Raw genomic sequence first — 17,965 nt, 5'->3', positions numbered from 1 at the left:
AGCACTGCAATAATCATCAGGGTGATGGATCCTCTACCAGACAGTCTTGTTTCAGGCCTGTGTGCCAGAAAACCTTTCCTTACTAAGTGACCTTGAAAATTAAACCTGTAGCTGGTTTAATTTTAATAATTCTGTTTAGTAGCTTATTGTGTTTTCAATAGAGTGCAACAAAAACAAAAGAGTTATCAATGCCATCTAATGTTTCTAAAATATAAACAGTGTATTGCTGTTTGGGTGTAGCTGTAGTTCTTATTCTTTGGAGAGCTTTTACCAGCCTCTGGGAATTTAGTGAGTAAATCTTGATTCTAAAGATTAGCGCCACTATCTTCAAGATAAGCAGAGACACGTCTGAGGCCTTCTAGAGAGGTCAGGATGGGCTTAGAGTCACAAAAGGTCACATTTTATGTAAATGCATGAGTTTTATGGGGTCAATATTATGTTAAGCATGCACTCCCTACATGATATTTAATTGCTTAATCAAAAAGAGGTATTCATTCGTGCAGATGTGAGGTGAGGATACACAATCGTTAGTGTTAACAGAATATTTAATTTATCATTGTACCGGAGAGCTGCCTATAAGAATCTATGGCCTTTTGCATGTCTGATCCTCATGGTCTGCTAAACTACATGTTTATTATTAGCCTCAACTAGACTGGAGAAGCATTTGAAGGGTGACAGGTGATGTGGAACTGATAGACTCAATAAGTAAGCTGAAACACAGTCAGACCAATGAAATGGCTTTGAGGCCACTCTTGTCCAAAGTTCTTTTTCGTCTTATGTTTTCTTTAGTTGGTGTCTCAATTCTCTGTTCCACTGTGCTCCCCTGGTAAGTGCCTGAGTGAAAATTATTTGAAGATCTATTACTGTATAGCAAGTTTGAGTTGTTCATGTGATTGGGAAGTATCCATTGGATTTGGTTTAAAAGTTGTGAAGTAGAATCTTTGATTTTTTTAGATAATCAAGCACAATGTTGGAAAGGAAGTGTACAGTAACCCTGGTGCTCCTACTACTGATGGTTAGATGTGTTGCACAGGAAGAAAACACAAATAAAGGTTGTGTTTGTGGACACCCTGGGATCCCAGGAGACCCCGGACACAATGGTGCACCTGGTAGAGATGGCAGAGATGGATTCAAAGGTGACAAAGGGGATCAAGGTAAGTTCAGAAGTGACAATTTGAATACTCTTTTTTTTTTTTTTCCAACGTTCGAAGCTTTAATTTTTTATATTAACAGTCATTTGTGAATTAACCATAAAAAGGTGAAATTGGCCCTGTTGGACGACCAGGCAACAATGGCAACAGGGGAGACAAAGGAGAACCTGGTATGGGAAAAAAAAGTCATTTGGAAAGTAATCTGTAGGAAAATTGTTGTGTGCAGTATTTCTGGAATGTAACTATACTGAAGAGCAAACACTGAGTGTAAAGGACATGTAATTTAACGTATGTGTGTCATTTACAGGTGCAGTTGGCCCAGCAGGGCTCAAAGGAAAAAGGGGAGAAAATGGAGAACACGGGCCACCTGGGAAAATGGGGCCCCAAGGAGTCCAAGGGGCCACTGGCCTGAAAGGAAATAAGGGAGATCTTGGGCTGCCTGGACCCCAAGGACCAAGAGGGGATTTTGGTCCCCCTGGTATGAAGGGTACCAAAGGTGAAACTGGCCTTCGTGGTGACAGAGGCATTCAAGGACCACTGGGACCCCCTGGTAGGCCAGGGCCCAAGGGGGAAATTGGTGTTCCGGGCCACAAAGGTAATATTGGTTATCGTGGTGAAAGAGGGTCTACAGGAGAGAGCGGTGAGAAGGGTGAGAAGGGGGATGAAGCTGTTATTCCTAAAAGTGCCTTCTCTGTGGGGCTGACTTCTCAAACTAAACTCCCAGCAGCTAACACACCGATCCGCTTTGACAAGATCATTTACAATGAACAGAATCATTACGGTCCACAGACAGGAAGGTTCACATGTTCCACAGCAGGAGCATATTTCTTTACCTACCACATCACTGTCTTCTCCCGAAATGTGAAAGTGGCTCTCGTGAAGAATGGCGTCAAGATTATCCACACCACAGATACCTATCAGAGTAGCGAGGATCAGGCAGCAGGGGGAGTTGTGCTGCACCTGGATGTGGGGGACAAGGTGTGGCTGCAGGTGGTTGGGGGAGAGCTGTTTAATGGGCTATTTGCTGATGATGATGATGACACCACCTTCTCTGGATTCTTAATTTTTGGGTCTTAAATTTGGCGAGGTTGCTTTATATGCTGGTGTGAAAATACTCTCAAATAAAGACATTAAAAAGTGAATTTGGTGGTAATTTTATCTACAACTATGTAGGTGCAAAATGTAACATACTCAGAGGTTACGTATTTCCATTCTTTGCTGCTTGATATAAACCAATATACGTACTTAAGAGAGAAAATTTATGATTTTTACCCCACCCCTTTATGAATCAAAAAATGATTGACTTGCAAAATAATTTAATGTGTAAATTAAATTAATGGTTGTAGACTAAACCTAGAAAATAAATTTGAGATTTTTTAGATTTAGATTTTTTGCTTAAGTAATAATAACCCACTAGCACAACGTAAGAAATATTCATGAGGGTGTTTTTTCTTGGGATGTGTAATTTTACACATTTGTAAACCTTGTGAGTGCATTCAGAGGAAGTTTTTTTTTTTCTGCCATTATCTTGACATTGTAATCCCACTAGCATTTAAGCAACAGTTTTTAAATTAAAAATTAATTATAAAGTCATATTTATAACAAGTAAGATGTTTTCTGTGTTACTCCATTCTTTACTTTTATTTTGCTCTGCTTATTAAGGTATGGTAAAGAGCATTATTCAGTAAATCGTGTAGTTTCCTCCTCTGGGTTGTGGGGATGGGCATTTACGTGGGATACATCCAGCAGAATAGGTTGGGTGTTACTATGACATGACAGGAGAAAAACAATGCAACGCGGACTGGATGGTCCAGTCTTTTTTGTTTGAAGAAAGGCAGGAAGTGTAGTCCTGCGTTTCTGTCTTCAATGAGGAGCGTTCCTCTGTGGGCGTGGCTTTGTGGTCACAGACTCTCACACGATTTGTCATTGGTTGTCAGGTGGTTGGTCACAGTGGTCTACCAGTAATCGCAATCCAAACCGGTCGAAGCCCCGCCCCTTGCAAACACGGCAACAAGTGCATTAATGATGCTTGCCAGGTCAATCCTCTAAGAAAGACCTCTTTTATGGGGAGTCTTCGCCGACATTATTAGCAATTTTGAACAGCTTTTGAAGGAACGGTTGAGTCGTCGTCACTTTTGGACACATTTCAACGATAACCAGGTTTTGCCGGTTGGTGATAGCGAAACCCCAAACCGCAACGGTTGCGCAATTTCTAAGTGTACCATTGATCTCGTGAGCTAGCTTGAGTTGCTAGCCCAAGGAGCCTGGCTGCCGTTTGATTCAACATGTTGCTAGTGGCGTCGGTAGTTAGCAGCGAACTTTGTCGTTCTTGTGCTCGACATGTTTTCGCGAGTGGATGAGCGCAGGGTAGCAAGACGCTGGGCCTCAGAGAAACTCGGGCCACCTCGTTATGGATAAACATCTAAAACAGCTGGCCTATTGATGAAAGGACGTAAGGGTCAAGAGGACACCAGCGACTATGAGCAGGGTGAGAAAAGTTTGGCTTCCTTGCTGTTAACTGTGGAGTGATTAGCAAAGCAATTTAACAGCCATTTCACAGGTAATAAAATAACACCAATAAATAATTTACATCAGTGGTGGATCACCTTACAGCTGCATTGATTTCCCTTCTTGTGCTCTTCGTTGAAATGGGACCAGAGGGGGTTGTTGCAGTGCATTACCGCCGTGGTTGTTATAGTGATGTGGGAGATGCCAGGCGGTGCAGTGCGCTGGTTAAGGAGGGGCAGGGGGCCACCAGCTACAAAGAGCTTTATGGCCAAAGAAAGTTAATTAATGCAGAAATAAATAAGCAGTTTGGCCTGGAGTTCTTTATGAGCTTAGAAAGTACTCAGTTTAATCCCCTTTCATAGCTCCGTGTTTTCAGATTATGCTTTCATTCTTTCCATATTCTAACTTTGCTACACGTACAGGAGTCTGCAGTTATCACCACAGCGCAGTCACATTAATTAACCTGTTATTTTGCCTTTCTAACTCTTGCCTGTTATCTACATAAACCATTATCCTAATCCATCCTGGTTTATAGAGGATATGTGAAATTTAACATAATTCTATACAATCGCATTCACATCTGTAAAGATATCTTGGTAGCATGTGACGCATTAGTTTATTTCTAATTAATTCCATCTTACTGTACGTAAGCTTAAAGCTAAAAGAACTTTAAACATCCATTTTTTAGTGCTGGTCAATCAACTGGAATGTTTGTCAGGAAATTTTGTCTTCATTATTGGGGGGGGAAAAAGACGATTTAGGAGATCACTAGCCGATGAGTAGTCATGTCATTGTCTCAGATCCCTGTGTTGTATCATTGGATCTGGAACACTGGTGAGTTTTCTGTTTTTCATGGATTTTGAATTATGATAGCACAGCCTTTTGACCACTTTACATCTTTCACTTTAAACTTTGACAACAATGCCTACTTATAGTTGGTTATCACTAGGGTGTGTTTCTTAAAAAATACTGTATAGTACTTTCGCTTTCTCTTGAGGACGCTTTACATTAGGTGTTTAAATGTCTGTCTGTTAGAGGTGGCACTCCTTGGTTTGAGTTTATGATTTCTATCAATCCATTTTTTTCCTGTTAGCTGAAGTAACTGTGCCTTGGTCAAAAATCAGATTCTAAATAGGAAATTGTCATATTTGTCAAAATCATGCAACTACCTAAGACGGGACATATGTAGTATGATTACTGGTGGTAGAAATGTACTTTTTAGCCTAAATTTTACACTTAAAATGAAAGGACACAAAGTTGTATCCTGCTGTCAACAAGCATTGGATGTCATCCTCAGTCAGTGCTGAAAAGCCTAGTTGTCTGACTGATTAGGCTATCATGTGTAAATGAAACCAGTCCTAAACACAGACTGGTAAAGCTCCACTAATCAGATTATTACTGAGATGGAAGAGAAATTGGCTATACACACACACACACCAACGTACAAACTCCTACACTGTGTCCCACAAAGTAGATTTTCTTGCAGACACATTTCATCTTTGCTGAGAAACTGGCTGTCAGTTCATCCAAGAAACATAAAGGCCAAAAAGATTTGAATGTGTATTATTTATGTAATAGTAAATGTTGTGAAGTGTCTTTATTTAGTTGTCATATTAACCTAAAAGACAAAACACAATTATCTCTTTGTCCAGTACTGAACATAAGCTCAACTTGAGTTTCATATAATACTAGTAACCAACACTGATATAGCCGATCAGAGACTCTTTTCTTTAAACACTACAGTGTTGTTTTGGGACAACTTAGAAAAAGTCTGCATTTGCCTTACAGCTCTCATTAACTGTGACAAATAGACAACCAGGAAGATGACAACTTCCAAAGGAATGATGATTTTGCCCCAGGGTGGTTGTGTCTGTCTCATACTTAAGCAAGAGAATGGAAAATGAACAATAAATCTTACTCTCCCATGATACTCCCTGTCTGTTGGTCTTTCAATTTAATGCAGAATTTATTCTGACCTAATGAGTTTTATCCTTGCCTCAGGCAGAGCATACCTTTGCAGACTGAACTATGTCAAGGAGGCCACTTATCACTATGCATTTATAACCTTCCACAAAAATGCCTGGGTTTTCTGGCGAAAAAGAAAAAAATGTAATGTTTTGAACGTTTTTTGCTTCATGTTCAGCTCTGTACACGTAATCATTTTCAGTGCACATGGCTAGGTGGACTATGAGAACCTATTCTCTAACTGTGCATGTGTTTTTGGAGTGCATGCTTTAAGCCCTTGTGTACATGTTTATGTATCTGGGTGCATGTTCATCCTTGTCTCTGGGAATCTAATCTGAAGCAGGCCCAGCTGGCTGCTGTGTGTGCATACGAGTGTGTGTGTGTGGGGGTGGGGGGTCCTCCCTGAGCTCTTAATTAACTTTGGACCAGGGCCCTAGAGTGCCGCTCCCATCCTCAGTTTTAGCTGGGGGGGGGGTCAAACAACAGCAGGGATCTTGTTGTAAGCAGAGCAGAAATTATATGTGAAAGATTACAATAGCAAAAGTGTTCTGTATTCATAGACAGCGGGAGATAAAGTATGGGAGTAGTGAATACAAACTGTGTATGTGTGTATGTATGTTTTCAATATAAATCAGATTTTTCTGCCAAGATCTAAAGGAAATTAAGACCTTTCATCTTGACAGACAATAAAATTTATGTTTTCAGACACTTCAGCAATCAAGCATATCTACCATTTACATTATGAGTTTCTTGGCAATGAAATTCATGCATTCAATCTAAGAACACAATACAGCTGGCTAAAAATAACAGTAAATGAAAATCTACACTTTCATAAAATAACATGATTTATATTTCTTGGAGTCTGAGAGGACTGTAATTTCATCTGTGCTGTATGTTGTGCATATATGGTACATTTACAATAAAGTTGACTATGACTAAATGTTCACCGTTAATGTTTTATGTGTGTTGCCTTTTTGCGGGATGTCAAGGTGTCCTCCTGTGATCAGCCTGGTTCTGACTAACAGTATTGCCAAGTATTAGCAGACACCAACTGGTCTGTGACTGTTGGCGCCAGGTTTAGAGAGAACGCACAAAGGTGTTGAAGGATAGCACAGTTGGCAGAATGACATGACAGGAACAACCTGCTCAAGCTATAGAAATTCCTTCCCTATCATCTGTCGTTTTGCTTGAAAAATCGATGGAATAATTGATCCATTACTTCTTTTTCTTTCAACTCACTGTTCAGTGTGTCTTCAGTGGTTGTGGAGGACTAAAGTACAAGTAGACAATTCAGGACAGCAGTGAAAGCAGCACATTGTTGACGGGGGATGGTTACTGTCTGTCAGCAGTGGTGCCTGGCAGCGATGGCTCTGTTTATGTAAGTGTTGGGTTTGATGGAGCAGGCTAGTTGAGGTGACAGCAGTTTCCACGGCGAGTTTGACTGAGCCCATCTGCCGATGAACTCAATGGAGATGGGAGGTATGGGAGAGTTCCAGGATCCCTGCTTCTACCTGTATGTGTACATGTCAGCAGGAGTAACACTGTCTCCAAAGCATAAAATAAATCCATTAGTTTGTGTTAGGAGCAGGCAATGCTAATGAAATGTTTTCCACAAGGGTGCGTTCACACTTGTAGTTCGATTATCTTGGTCCAGACCAAAGCAAACATCTCTGGTATTTTCCAGAAGGACATTCTCACCGGTTTTTTAAAATCCGAACAGAACATCCAAATTAAAAGGCTGGGATAAGATCAGAACTTGACCGGACAGTTGTTTTGACACGGTTAATGACTTTTTGACTGAGAACTTATTAAGAGGTTATAAAAGTTGTAATGGCGTAAAGAGTATCAGGAATTCTTCCCTAGCAAAGCTTGCTTGTTTCTGATGCTCACTGGTGTTCAGTGGACTATGTTCACAAGTTCAAATGAGTCACATTGACCTGGATTTTGTACCAAAGTTCATTTTGAATTGAACCAAACCAGGCATCCATTTACTTTTGTCCACAGTTCATAATTCTATAGTTCAAATTTTTCTGCTTTATTTATAGATATCCTTTCAATACAAGCTCAAAAGTAAAATCTGGAATATTTGTAAAGGATTTGCCTGCTAAAAAAGAATTATGATGTGTGATTCTATATTTTTTCGAACACTGAACACAACTCCAGATATAAGAAATGTGGAATCCGCGTGACTTTAGTGAACAGACATTAGGCCTTCTTCACAGCAGATTTTTGACCCATCACATTATAAATGTCAGAAATGTAAAGTTGTTTGAATTCAGTGTCTGATTTCTGTTGTGGTCATTGGTCATTTACTCACTACAAGCCAAAATTCACCATATGATAAATTACATTTGATGAATGCATATCTGGAGAAATAAATGATAAATGATTTTGTGTTTTGGAATAAAGGGTTGAACAATGTTGAGTGCTTTGAAACCCACGCAATTCTCCCATCACTATCGCCTCATCATCTATGTAATCTGGAGAAAACAAGGCAATTTAATACATTAATCACAAGGGATTAGCAAATTTCATTGCTTAGTCATGCTCACAAAGCCTCACTTCAAAGGCTCCGATGCGTTGGCCACTGCACACACACGCGCACACGCACACACCCGCACATACCCACACCCACACCCACTCTCACTAAAGCTGAACATAGCACAACACCACCCCAACCTGGGCCTCAGCTCTCCTTGGACGGCACCAAGGACAAATGTATATAATATTCCCCATAAAAGCGGTCTTACTCCTTAGTACCCTGTGAATGTTAATCTTTCTGTTAATCTGTATTTTCTATATATGCGCATTTATTGCTATCTAATCTGGTAGCAAACTTTTTCATCAGATCATGACATTTTCCACGTTACGACATGAAAAGATCTCTCAAATGAATCTCTCTGGTTTTGCAGGTTGAACAACAGGACAGGGTCTTATCCACCAGTGAAGACCCTCTTCCTTACCTCCAGAACCCTAAAGCGGAGCCGCTAATTCAGAGCAGACCTCTCAGTGATATATACCCATTCCACAGTTGCGCTGACAGAAATGCAGTCCCTTATCTGCTGTCTGGGTGTAGTGCTCAAGTACAGCTGATGACTGCAGGTCCTGAAGAAAACAGACTGAATGGAATGAACTCCCCCATCCCTGTTATAGGTCAGCCTGAGGGGAAGCCGTACACCTCTAGGATCATTAAACTTTTTTCTAACTCAAAGAAGGACCTTCTAACTGCTGAAAGTCCAACCGCTGTGACCTCTACTTCAGCCCACAGCAGCGGAGTCAACGGTGGCCCACCAGCCTGGTCCGGATTGTCTGGGTTGGGTGTGGTGGACTCTTTCAAAAAACTCCGCTCCTCTGTGCTCCAGGGTATACAGAGCAGAGGAGCCATCCCCAGCGATGGAGAACACGTCCCTTCATCTAATCAGGACGTAGCTAATGGCACCATTGTAGCCAACATTGACTTTGGTCTAGATGATTCAAAAAGTAATTTCAAGTGTGCATTAGATAGTGTGTCTAATGGGAATTCTGCTGACCAAAAATTGGCTCAAACGAGCCAAGGTGAATCAGACATTGAGGACTATGATGATGAAGAAAATGAGGAAGGAAATGGTCTTGCGCGCAACACACGATTCTCCAGAAGTATCAGGAGAGCGTATGGAGCGGGACGCATTTCTATATTCGATACTGGGAATGAAAAACAAGTACAAAGAAGCACAAATGAAGCTGTGGATGGTCGGAAAACAGAACAGGCCTCCAAGGCAAACGCACAAACCGATAACGTGAATGAGAACGCAAATGTCACGGTGCTAAGCAGACTGAGCAAAAGTGCAGAAAATCTTCATATATTTAAAGCGCCTTTCAGACGCAAACCTGCATCTCCAGGATCTTTGCCTAAGGAAGACCCCCAGAGGACCGGCATGTCCAATTGGACACCAGGCATTCAGAGAACGGCCAGCGCCTCGTCTGTGGAACTCCAGGGCCGCAGGAAGGGCCCGACGACCACCAAAGGGCCAATGCTAAAGCTTGTGGGTAGTATGAATGACCTGACTGTCCGACGCAGGCGGAGCCCCTCGCCGAGTCCCACCTGCCCGTCTCTCATGTCGCCCCTGAGCCGCCTCCACGACGACTACTCCCGCCGCGTGCCATGCCTAACAACCGGCGAGCGACAACGCCGGCCGTCTCCCGTCAGAGCTCGGGTCTTGTCCGTGGGACACGCCCCTCAGATTCACCCACAGCCGGAGTACGAAGTTGTCCCACCGCAGCACCAGGTCCTCATGAGCCCAGCTTCTGCGGAGCCCCCAGAAAAAAAAGGACAGATTTTACCTAGCATCTCTGCTCATTATAATTCACTGACTGTAGCCTCAGCATGTACAGCAGAGTGTGACTCATCTCCACTCAACCAAAAAAACCAACATCCTGAGGTCACCGTGCCTCCTGACCAGGTAAGGGAGTCAAATTTCTCTCAGTAGAGCGACTAGTCTGATGTGAAATAATCCTACTTTCTGTCTCACTTCTGTTTACTTTAAATCTGTAAATCCAGACATTTAAAAACAAGCATGAAGAATGTCATTCAGTGAGTGAATTACACCTTCGTCATTCACTCACTATGTGGTTTTAAAGAACAAGGAAGTGTTGAAAGATTGAGGGAATATGACGCCAGTTTTCTTAGATGACATTGACCCTTGAAATGATCACTCCTTTGAGAGGTGATTTTTATAAACTGATATTTGAATCTGGCATAATTCCAACGCACAGGTAAATTTTCACGTCGGTGCTACGCTTGAGCTTGTATGCTAAAAATACCAAGCTCAGATTGTATGTTGCTGTCAGTGTCAAATAAATAAAGACATAAGCGTAACTGTCCTCTTCCTGTCAAGGTTTGATATACTGACTTCTGCCGCAACAAGGTCACATGGTCAAGCCAGCTGTTCTCTGCTACTCAGTGCACTGAAGGAACGGATATAGTTAATGATTAGGTATTGTTTATGAGTTGTGACCCTTGTGCAAAAGTGGTTCCATAGTCCTGTTACTGTGGTGAAGGGGGGGGGGGGGTAGGCAGTTCTGAGTGAGTACACCCCCCCACCTCACGTCTCGCCTTTGAGTTGAATCCCAGTCGATCAAAGTCCAACACCATGGCCACTGGGCCTGGCAGCTAGCAGCGCCGCCGGGTAGACGGCATTATGAACGCACAATTTTAGCGCGATATGTTTTCTTTTAGAGCAGAATTTTGTTTTTGAAATGACCTATAATATTCACATTTTTTTACTTTAGAAATCAAGTGGCTTTTACTGGCCTCAGAATTTTGTAGGGATTTGGCCTTGAGGACACGGACCAGTGTGTTTTTGTTTATTTTACCATGGTGCTATTCCACTGTGTGCCTTTCCAGTGCATCTGCCGGGAACCAGACCGACAGAACCAAGAGGTGAGCTTTGACATCAGTGGCATTCTAACTGACTTAGAATGCAAATTTCCAAATGAGTAACCGTTGGCCAATATTTGACCGTTGAGCATACAGTACATGCAGTATGATAACGTTTAATTGTGGGACATTTGTGCAATTTCTGTTGCCGTTCTTGTTTAAACTTGATAAGCATAGGGGTTTATTGTGTTTAGTATGAGCAGACAATCTCCGTGAGAACCTTAACTCTTTCACTTGATAGTATAGTTTCCCATGAGCGTCCTGATAACGTTCATTAAAATAAATTCACTCTGATCCTTCTGGGTCTGCCTTGAGATCGAAGCAAGATGGCTGCTTGTAGCTTTGTGGCTTTACAGTACCATTTTCTTCTGTTTCTGATTAGCAGATTAGTTTCCTTGCAGACATTATGTTCTTCATCTCATTACTTTGAGGGTCAGTGAACAGAGAGATATAATCAATACAATTGTCCTCATTGAACTGTGTTCCTCTGATCCCAAGGTGACATCAGACCCACAAGGGAAAGAAGCTCTTCTGAAACCTGTAGACGTCTCTGGAACAACCAGCAGCAACCCTCCTATCTCCCCAGATGGCCTCTCAGAGTCACTCACATCACCCACAGAAGCAGCGCCACCTTCTTCCACAGAAAAATTGTCTGTCAAGCCCAGACGTAGGACTGGGCGCCAAAAGCCTCGGCCTACCTCTGACTATGGGCAGGTAGCTTCTAGGAAGCACTCCATTCCTGAGGAAGTTGCAGAGCTGCATGCTGAAGAACGGATGGTGTCATCGCATAACAACTGCTGTGGCAATAACACTAGTGGGAATGGAGAAAGCGCTGAGAGATGCTGCATGAACGACGACAGTCAGAGCAGGAAGCAGCGGCCGGTCTCAGTGATCGGAGGCGTGGATCTGTTCTCGTCTGATGCTGAGGAGAAGGATGACTGCCTTCCTTCTGTAAGCATTTACAGTTACACTAAGAACCTACCAGAAGTGAGAACTTTTTGAATAAAGTAAAAAAGGCTGATCTAGAAATGCAAATTTGTGCAGTGAAGTGTTAAATCAAGCTTGACCTCAGACTGATTGGTGCACTAATGAAAGCATCCAAATAAGGAAATATATGATTCAAATTATCAAATGTTTGAGATGATTTTGGTTCCAATCATGCACAAACTTAACTCAAACATTCAAACATAATAAACATTCTAAGATAAAAGAGCAACATTATGTCAGTGCCAAGTTTGTGGGTGGTGGTTAATACACATAGTGTTTTTACTCTGCAGATATTTAATGAAAATAGATTCATCTTTTAACTGCATATAAATTGCTTATTGTCACAGAAAACATGGATGCATTTCAAGTAAATTTTTATATTTGAACATCTCAGTTTGAAACTGACCGGGTAATTTTTGTTTCGCCTGTCTGTTACTCATTTCCTGCTCTGTTTCAAATGATTGTAAGAAAGTACTCAAATGACAAAAATATAGAATGGGCAAAAAGTCCCAAAAAACATGGTTTTGATTAGCGAGAGGTCTCCTGCAAAAGCCAGAGAATGTAAGAAAATCCTAAATAAATGTTTCCTCTTTCCCCTGCAGCCCCTCACCCGGCCTCCCATCCCATCCCACCGGGTCCCCCCCTATAAAGGCGTGTCGGCCAGGTTTCGCCCTACCACCCTCTCCCAGAGCACCCCTATTGGACTAGACCGTGTCGGACGGCGTAGGCTCCACAGAGTGCTTAGTGGTGAGTACCAGGATTGTTTTTGATCCCATAATTAAAGTGTGTGGGAAAGAGACTGAGAATGTCAATAAGTGTGTTAGCGGAAAATGTTGGTGTGGAGCCAGCTGAGCATCTGTGAATTGTTTACCGCGCTGTTTAAATCTTGTCACATAGTTTTCATCTCTTTGTATGTAATCGCAGACGGAATGTCTGAGTGTTCGGTGACGCTCGACGACAGCGTGAGCGAGGAGGAGGAAGAGGACGATGAGGAGGAGGGTAGCTTTGATGAGCTCACTAGTGTCACGCCCTACCTCCAGCCGGGGGTGGAGCTCTCTGTGCTCAACGAGGTGAGGCTGACAAGGGGAAGCTTCCCTCACCGCAAAACTCAAAACATCTAAAAATGTGGATGGAATTAGCGATGATGTAACTTATTGTAAACATTCCCCGTGGACAGCCATGTGAAAATGTTTCTGCTGTCTGTGTTTTCAAGATGTTTGGCTGCGGTTCAGCAGAAGAGTCCACCGCTGCGGTGTCTACAGGGGTCGGGCTTTACTGTACATGCTAGACACAGGATTAGACTGCATGTAATTGTATCTTTATCTGTTTGTGTGTTGCTCAGTGGATAAGCTCCGGCCACACGGTGTGCGCCGAGGCTCTCTGGGACCATGTGACCATGGAGGAGCAGGAGCTAGCGTTCAAAGCTGGGGATGTTATCCGTGTTCTGGAAGCCTCGCATAAGGACTGGTGGTGGGGCAGGGGGGCCGACCGGGAGGCCTGGTTCCCCTCCAGCTTTGTGAGGGTAAGTGGACTTCCTAACCTTTGTGTTGAATGGTTGTTTGCTCTCCAGCACAACTGTAAAGACTTGTAAACTGGCTTAGCTCCAAACAAGCCTCATCGGGCTTCCTAACAATGTGTGTGTGGAAGAGTTCAAACCTCAGAGGTTCAGCTGGTTTCTGTGGTGACCAGAGCTGATTGACAGTTGAGTCTTAATTAGGCAGGCTGTGGTAACCATGAGGGGGTTGGTTGATTGGCAGATAGACTTCTGCTGCGTTATTACTTATGGCTGAATCAATATCTCCCAAAGGGCTGGTTAAACTTGCACATGCTGCTGACTCAGTGGTGTGGAGTACATTTAGTAGTGGTAGAAGAAGCACTTAATTATTTTTTAACATATATTTGCTTCATTTGTGAGCTTTACTTTTATGTATTTGAATCATGAAAATGTGTCAAGGACAAGAAAACGATGAATGTGGTTTGAAAATTTTGAGATTATTTTCGATTTGAACGCTGATCAGGAAGTGTGCGGCGGATGTGTTTCAGGTGCGAGTGAACCAGGAAGACTCGAGCACAGAGAGTGTGGAGAGTGTGGTGGACCAGGATTCGGATCCCAGGGACGCTCACAACGCTCAGCACAGGGAGCAGATGAGGACCAATGTGGTTCAGGAAATCATGAATACTGAACGCATCTACATCAAGCACCTAAAGGATATCTGTGATGTACGCACCTCAACATTTAAATCTGTAACTGCTGCATCTGTCATGTTGGAGATGTTACTGTTTACTCCAGCTTTTGTACTTTCTGATCATGTCCAGTATGTGTGTGGTTCAGTAATGGCTTGATCATCCAGCTCCCCCCATTGGCCGGTATGTGAACTGTTTTCATTTTGATTTTCAGGGTTACATCCGTCAGTGCCGTAAACATCCAGACATGTTCACCGAGCTGCAGCTGAAAACCATCTTCAGCAACATAGAAGACATCTACAGGTTTCAGAGACAGTTTCTCCGAGACCTGGAAAGGAAGTACAACAAAAACCAACCACATCTCAGTGAAATAGGCTCTTGTTTTCTCTTGCAGGTAGTGCCACCATTCCCCAGTTAATTTAATTACTTATACCCATTTATTTCCCTGATTAAATGTTTTGTGTTCCTTTTTCTTCAGGGCGAGGGCTTCTCTATCTACTCTGACTACTGTAACACTCATCCAGCAGCGTGCGCTGAGCTGCAGCGTCTCATGAAGTTGGGCAAATACAAGCACTTTTTCGAGGCCTGCCGACTCCTCCAGCAGATGATCGATATTTCTATAGCGGGTTTCTTGCTTACACCAGTTCAGAAGATCTGTAAATACCCGTTGCAGCTGGGAGAACTGCTGAAGTACACCCCCAAAGACCACAGGTAGTCTCCTGGAAATGATCACTTCTCTGCTTGTGCTGCTAATGGAGCTAATTTCAGAATTTTCACATGTTGGTATCCCGTTACCACAATAGTGGTTTGATTGCTCACTTTTTTTATTACGAATGGAATATCCCGTGAGCTTTATGCCTGAAGTGGGCCATAGTCTCATTTCTATCTTGTTTTATTTCAGTGATCACAGTGGAGTAAGCAAAGCCTATGAGGCTATGAAGAATGTGGCTAGTCTGATAAATGAGAGGAAGAGACGGCTGGAGAGTCTCGACACCATTGCTCATTGGCAGATGGCCATTCTGCACTGGGAGGTGATGAGAATCCGACAATGTCACTTGGATTTTTTTACACTTTCCCTCCCTTATAGAAATTTACACTTTACCGCCCTTATAAAAATGATGTCATTTAGTATAAACCTGGGTGTAACCATGTTGCTGCAGGGATCCAACGTGCTGGAGCGCAGCTCCGAGCTCATCCACTCTGGGGAGCTGACTCGAATCATCCGGCAAGGCAAAATGCAACAGCGCAGTTTCTTCCTGTTCGACCACCAGTTGATCGATTGTAAAAAAGACGTCCTGCGCAGAGACCTGCTCCACTACCGGGGGCGTCTGGATATGGATCAGACCGAGGTGGTCGACGTACCCGACGGGCGGGACCTGGACCTGGGCCTGACTCTGAAGAACGCTCTTCGCCTGCAAAATGCCTCCACTCTGGAATTTGTGTGTGTGCTGTGCTGCAGGAAGGCGCAGGACAAGCAGCGGTGGTTACAGGCGTTTGCCAAGGAGAGACACCGAGTCAAGGAAGACCAAGAGATGGGTGAGTCACGCTGGATTCTTCACAACTGTGATACGTAGCATTTACTGGAGGCAGATAATAAATTACAGGTGAGCTGACTCAGCTGACTGAAGGGAGTGGCTGGAAATATTTTAATCTAAAGGTGTATTTGTGTTTATCAGGAATGGACATCAGTGAAGAACAAAGAAAACAGGCTATTATTAATGCCAGAAGAGCCAAAAATGGGAAGAGTAAACGTAAGGATGTATTTAATCCTAGTTAATTAGCCTTCTGCCTCCACTTGACTGCGTAACTGTAATTCAGATCTTTCTGTATTTGCTTATTCGCCTCTTTTAGCAATTGGTTATTCTGGATCTGTCCCTCCACACCACCAAAACCTTCACCCACTGCACCAGCGTCACATCACCATTCCAACCAGCGTGCCTCAGCAGCAAGTCTTTTCACTGGCTGAGCCCCCCAAACGAAAACCTTACCACCTGTTGTACAGCATCACCCGCAATGCCTTTTTCAGGAAATGAGGCTGTTGCTTTCTCGTTTTGTTTTGTTTTTTTGTCTTTCCCTGTGCATGTTTAGAGCACTCAGTCCGTCCTGAAGACTCAACGAACACTTTCTTTTTGCCATGCTTGTGAATGTGTGAAGTTGGTTGTGCCTCACTTCTTTCTCATTGTGTCTTACATGTTTGTTTGTTGCTGAAGTCTCGTGCCTTTGATTTGAAAAGTGGCACAACTTCATTGTGAAAAGACTCACTTACATTCTTGCCAATGTGTTAAGATGCTGCTCACTGAAGAGGTCCCCCCTCCACTCTTGTCCTATTAATTCCAACTGAAAGACATATTTATGAATAATATGACAACAATGTATAAATGTTCTTTTACATTGACAAACATGGTTTTAGTATTTCCTGACGGATGGACCCTTTTTATCGCTGCAAGTCTGTCAACTCCAGGCCTGAAGCCAGAGGATGAATTACTGACACATTCACCTTCCCTGTTAACTCTGTAAATAAAACTCTTGTACAAACATGCCTGATGAAACTGTTGTCATTTATAAAATATTTGCTTATCCCTCTTAAGTAGTCGTTTCCTCTTGTTGCCAATTAAATACAGTACGTGCTAAATATTGGTTCTTGTGAATTTTACTGCGGTGAATGAAACGTTATCCATAGCATCAGAGGAGGTCAGTTTCCATCAGCGATCTCCCTGTTTGTCCACCGCTCACCTGTTCTGAAGGATCTGGTTTCACACACCTGTCCACTGTGCATTCAGTGTGTTATGTGGCTCGGTGCGGTTTCTATCTGCTGCTGCTGCTTTTAACGCGCTTCTTGTTCTGAAGGAGAAAGGATCTTTACGAACCTGAGATCCAGGAATTAGATGATAAAGTGCCTGAAGGGATGTCTGTGTCATGGGCACAGTCCACGAGGAGACCGAGCAGACGGGTGGAGATAATGCTTCTCAACATGATGCTGCCAGTGTGAGTACAGATGTATACAATATGGTGTTGCTATGGCTACGATGGTATAGTACAGTACAGAACACAAGCTACAAATTCAGGCCTGGAGATTTGTGGGCACGTCATAATATTTTAGTTATGTAGCACATTGAAATAAACTGCTTTTCATACTGGAATCTAGATCCTGTTGACTTGTGATTGTCGGAGCTGTTTTCACCGTATGGGATGACACTGAATGAATAATACATGTGCGTCGGGTAACTCAATGAGTGCCTTGCATCTGATGGAGTTGCTGTTGCTGTCAGACATATTCCTACGTGAGCTAAGAAATGAATGATGAGATTTCACTTTCTTGACATTTCTCTGCAAATTTCACCCTCTTCAGTTTCTCAGAACACCAGCATTCCTCTCTTGCTATTTTTTTCTCCCAGACCAGTGCACTAATATTCCTTGCTGATGCATATACACAATCAAGACTTATTTATGTGTGCTTTTTCACATCATTTATACCCCATTAACTGCATCCCTAATAGAGTCCATAGAGATTAAAACGTCAACTTGAAAGGGCAAGTAGTATTTACTCCATCGCCACAGCCCAGCTGAGCGTGTCACCTTCCCCCCTGCCTGTAGATTTCAGACGTGTCTGTGAAGGTGGCCACGGTCGACCACACCCTGCAGAAGATTTGCAGGAAGTACAGGAAGACGAGACGGAAGCCCAAAGGAATCAAGAAGCTCTGGGCCCGCCTGCTGAACATCCCTCACCTCGCCATCATCATTGCTGCTGTGGTGT

General features: G+C 43.0%; 2 protein-coding genes across 4 annotated transcripts; both read left to right on the top strand.

Moving 5' to 3' along the window:
* Positions 1 to 778: 778 nt before the first annotated feature.
* Positions 779 to 2,302, top strand: c1qtnf9 (C1q and TNF related 9). Its single transcript, XM_068304302.1, has 4 exons — positions 779 to 826; positions 955 to 1,154; positions 1,259 to 1,321; positions 1,459 to 2,302. Exons 2-4 carry the CDS (start codon positions 968 to 970, stop codon positions 2,226 to 2,228), a joined length of 1,020 nt encoding a protein of 339 aa, XP_068160403.1. The 5' UTR covers positions 779 to 826; positions 955 to 967; the 3' UTR covers positions 2,229 to 2,302.
* Positions 2,303 to 2,939: 637 nt separating this feature from the next.
* Positions 2,940 to 17,943, top strand: spata13 (spermatogenesis associated 13). Of its 3 annotated transcripts, XR_011039033.1 has the most exons (15): positions 2,940 to 3,639; positions 8,537 to 10,063; positions 11,008 to 11,043; positions 11,539 to 11,991; positions 12,630 to 12,774; positions 12,952 to 13,097; positions 13,370 to 13,549; positions 14,071 to 14,247; positions 14,426 to 14,605; positions 14,690 to 14,922; positions 15,113 to 15,242; positions 15,372 to 15,747; positions 15,888 to 15,962; positions 17,059 to 17,196; positions 17,806 to 17,943. XR_011039033.1 is itself a non-coding variant. In XM_068343630.1 (14 exons), exons 1-14 carry the CDS (start codon positions 3,631 to 3,633, stop codon positions 16,242 to 16,244), a joined length of 3,849 nt encoding a protein of 1,282 aa, XP_068199731.1. In that variant the 5' UTR covers positions 2,945 to 3,630; the 3' UTR covers positions 16,245 to 16,750. The 3 variants fall into 3 exon arrangements, 2 of the variants coding, with proteins under 2 accessions (XP_068199731.1, XP_068199732.1); XM_068343630.1 differs by lacking the exons at positions 17,059 to 17,196; positions 17,806 to 17,943 and adding an exon at positions 16,063 to 16,750 and having other exon boundaries at positions 2,945 to 3,639; XM_068343631.1 differs by lacking the exons at positions 11,008 to 11,043; positions 17,059 to 17,196; positions 17,806 to 17,943 and adding an exon at positions 16,063 to 16,750 and having other exon boundaries at positions 2,947 to 3,639.
* Positions 17,944 to 17,965: the final 22 nt, after the last annotated feature.

Source organism: Antennarius striatus, chromosome 20 (genome assembly GCF_040054535.1).
Source record: "Antennarius striatus isolate MH-2024 chromosome 20, ASM4005453v1, whole genome shotgun sequence".
NCBI lineage: Eukaryota > Metazoa > Chordata > Actinopteri > Lophiiformes > Antennariidae > Antennarius > Antennarius striatus.
The sequence above is the reverse complement of the archived record's forward strand: the minus strand, read 5'-3'. Positions and strand labels throughout refer to the sequence as shown.

Bases quoted from the DNA above. Each gene is read 5' to 3' on its own strand.
- spata13 (XM_068343630.1), top strand. The intron at 10,064-11,007 runs GTAAGGGAGTCA...GTGCCTTTCCAG, and splicing joins TCACCGTGCCTCCTGACCAG to TGCATCTGCCGGGAACCAGA. The intron at 13,550-14,070 runs GTAAGTGGACTT...GATGTGTTTCAG, and splicing joins TCCCCTCCAGCTTTGTGAGG to GTGCGAGTGAACCAGGAAGA.
- c1qtnf9 (XM_068304302.1), top strand. From the start codon at position 968: ATGTTGGAAAGGAAGTGTACAGTAACCCTGGTGCTCCTACTACTGATG. The intron at 1,155-1,258 runs GTAAGTTCAGAA...AACCATAAAAAG, and splicing joins AGGTGACAAAGGGGATCAAG to GTGAAATTGGCCCTGTTGGA. The intron at 1,322-1,458 runs GTATGGGAAAAA...TGTCATTTACAG, and splicing joins GGGAGACAAAGGAGAACCTG to GTGCAGTTGGCCCAGCAGGG.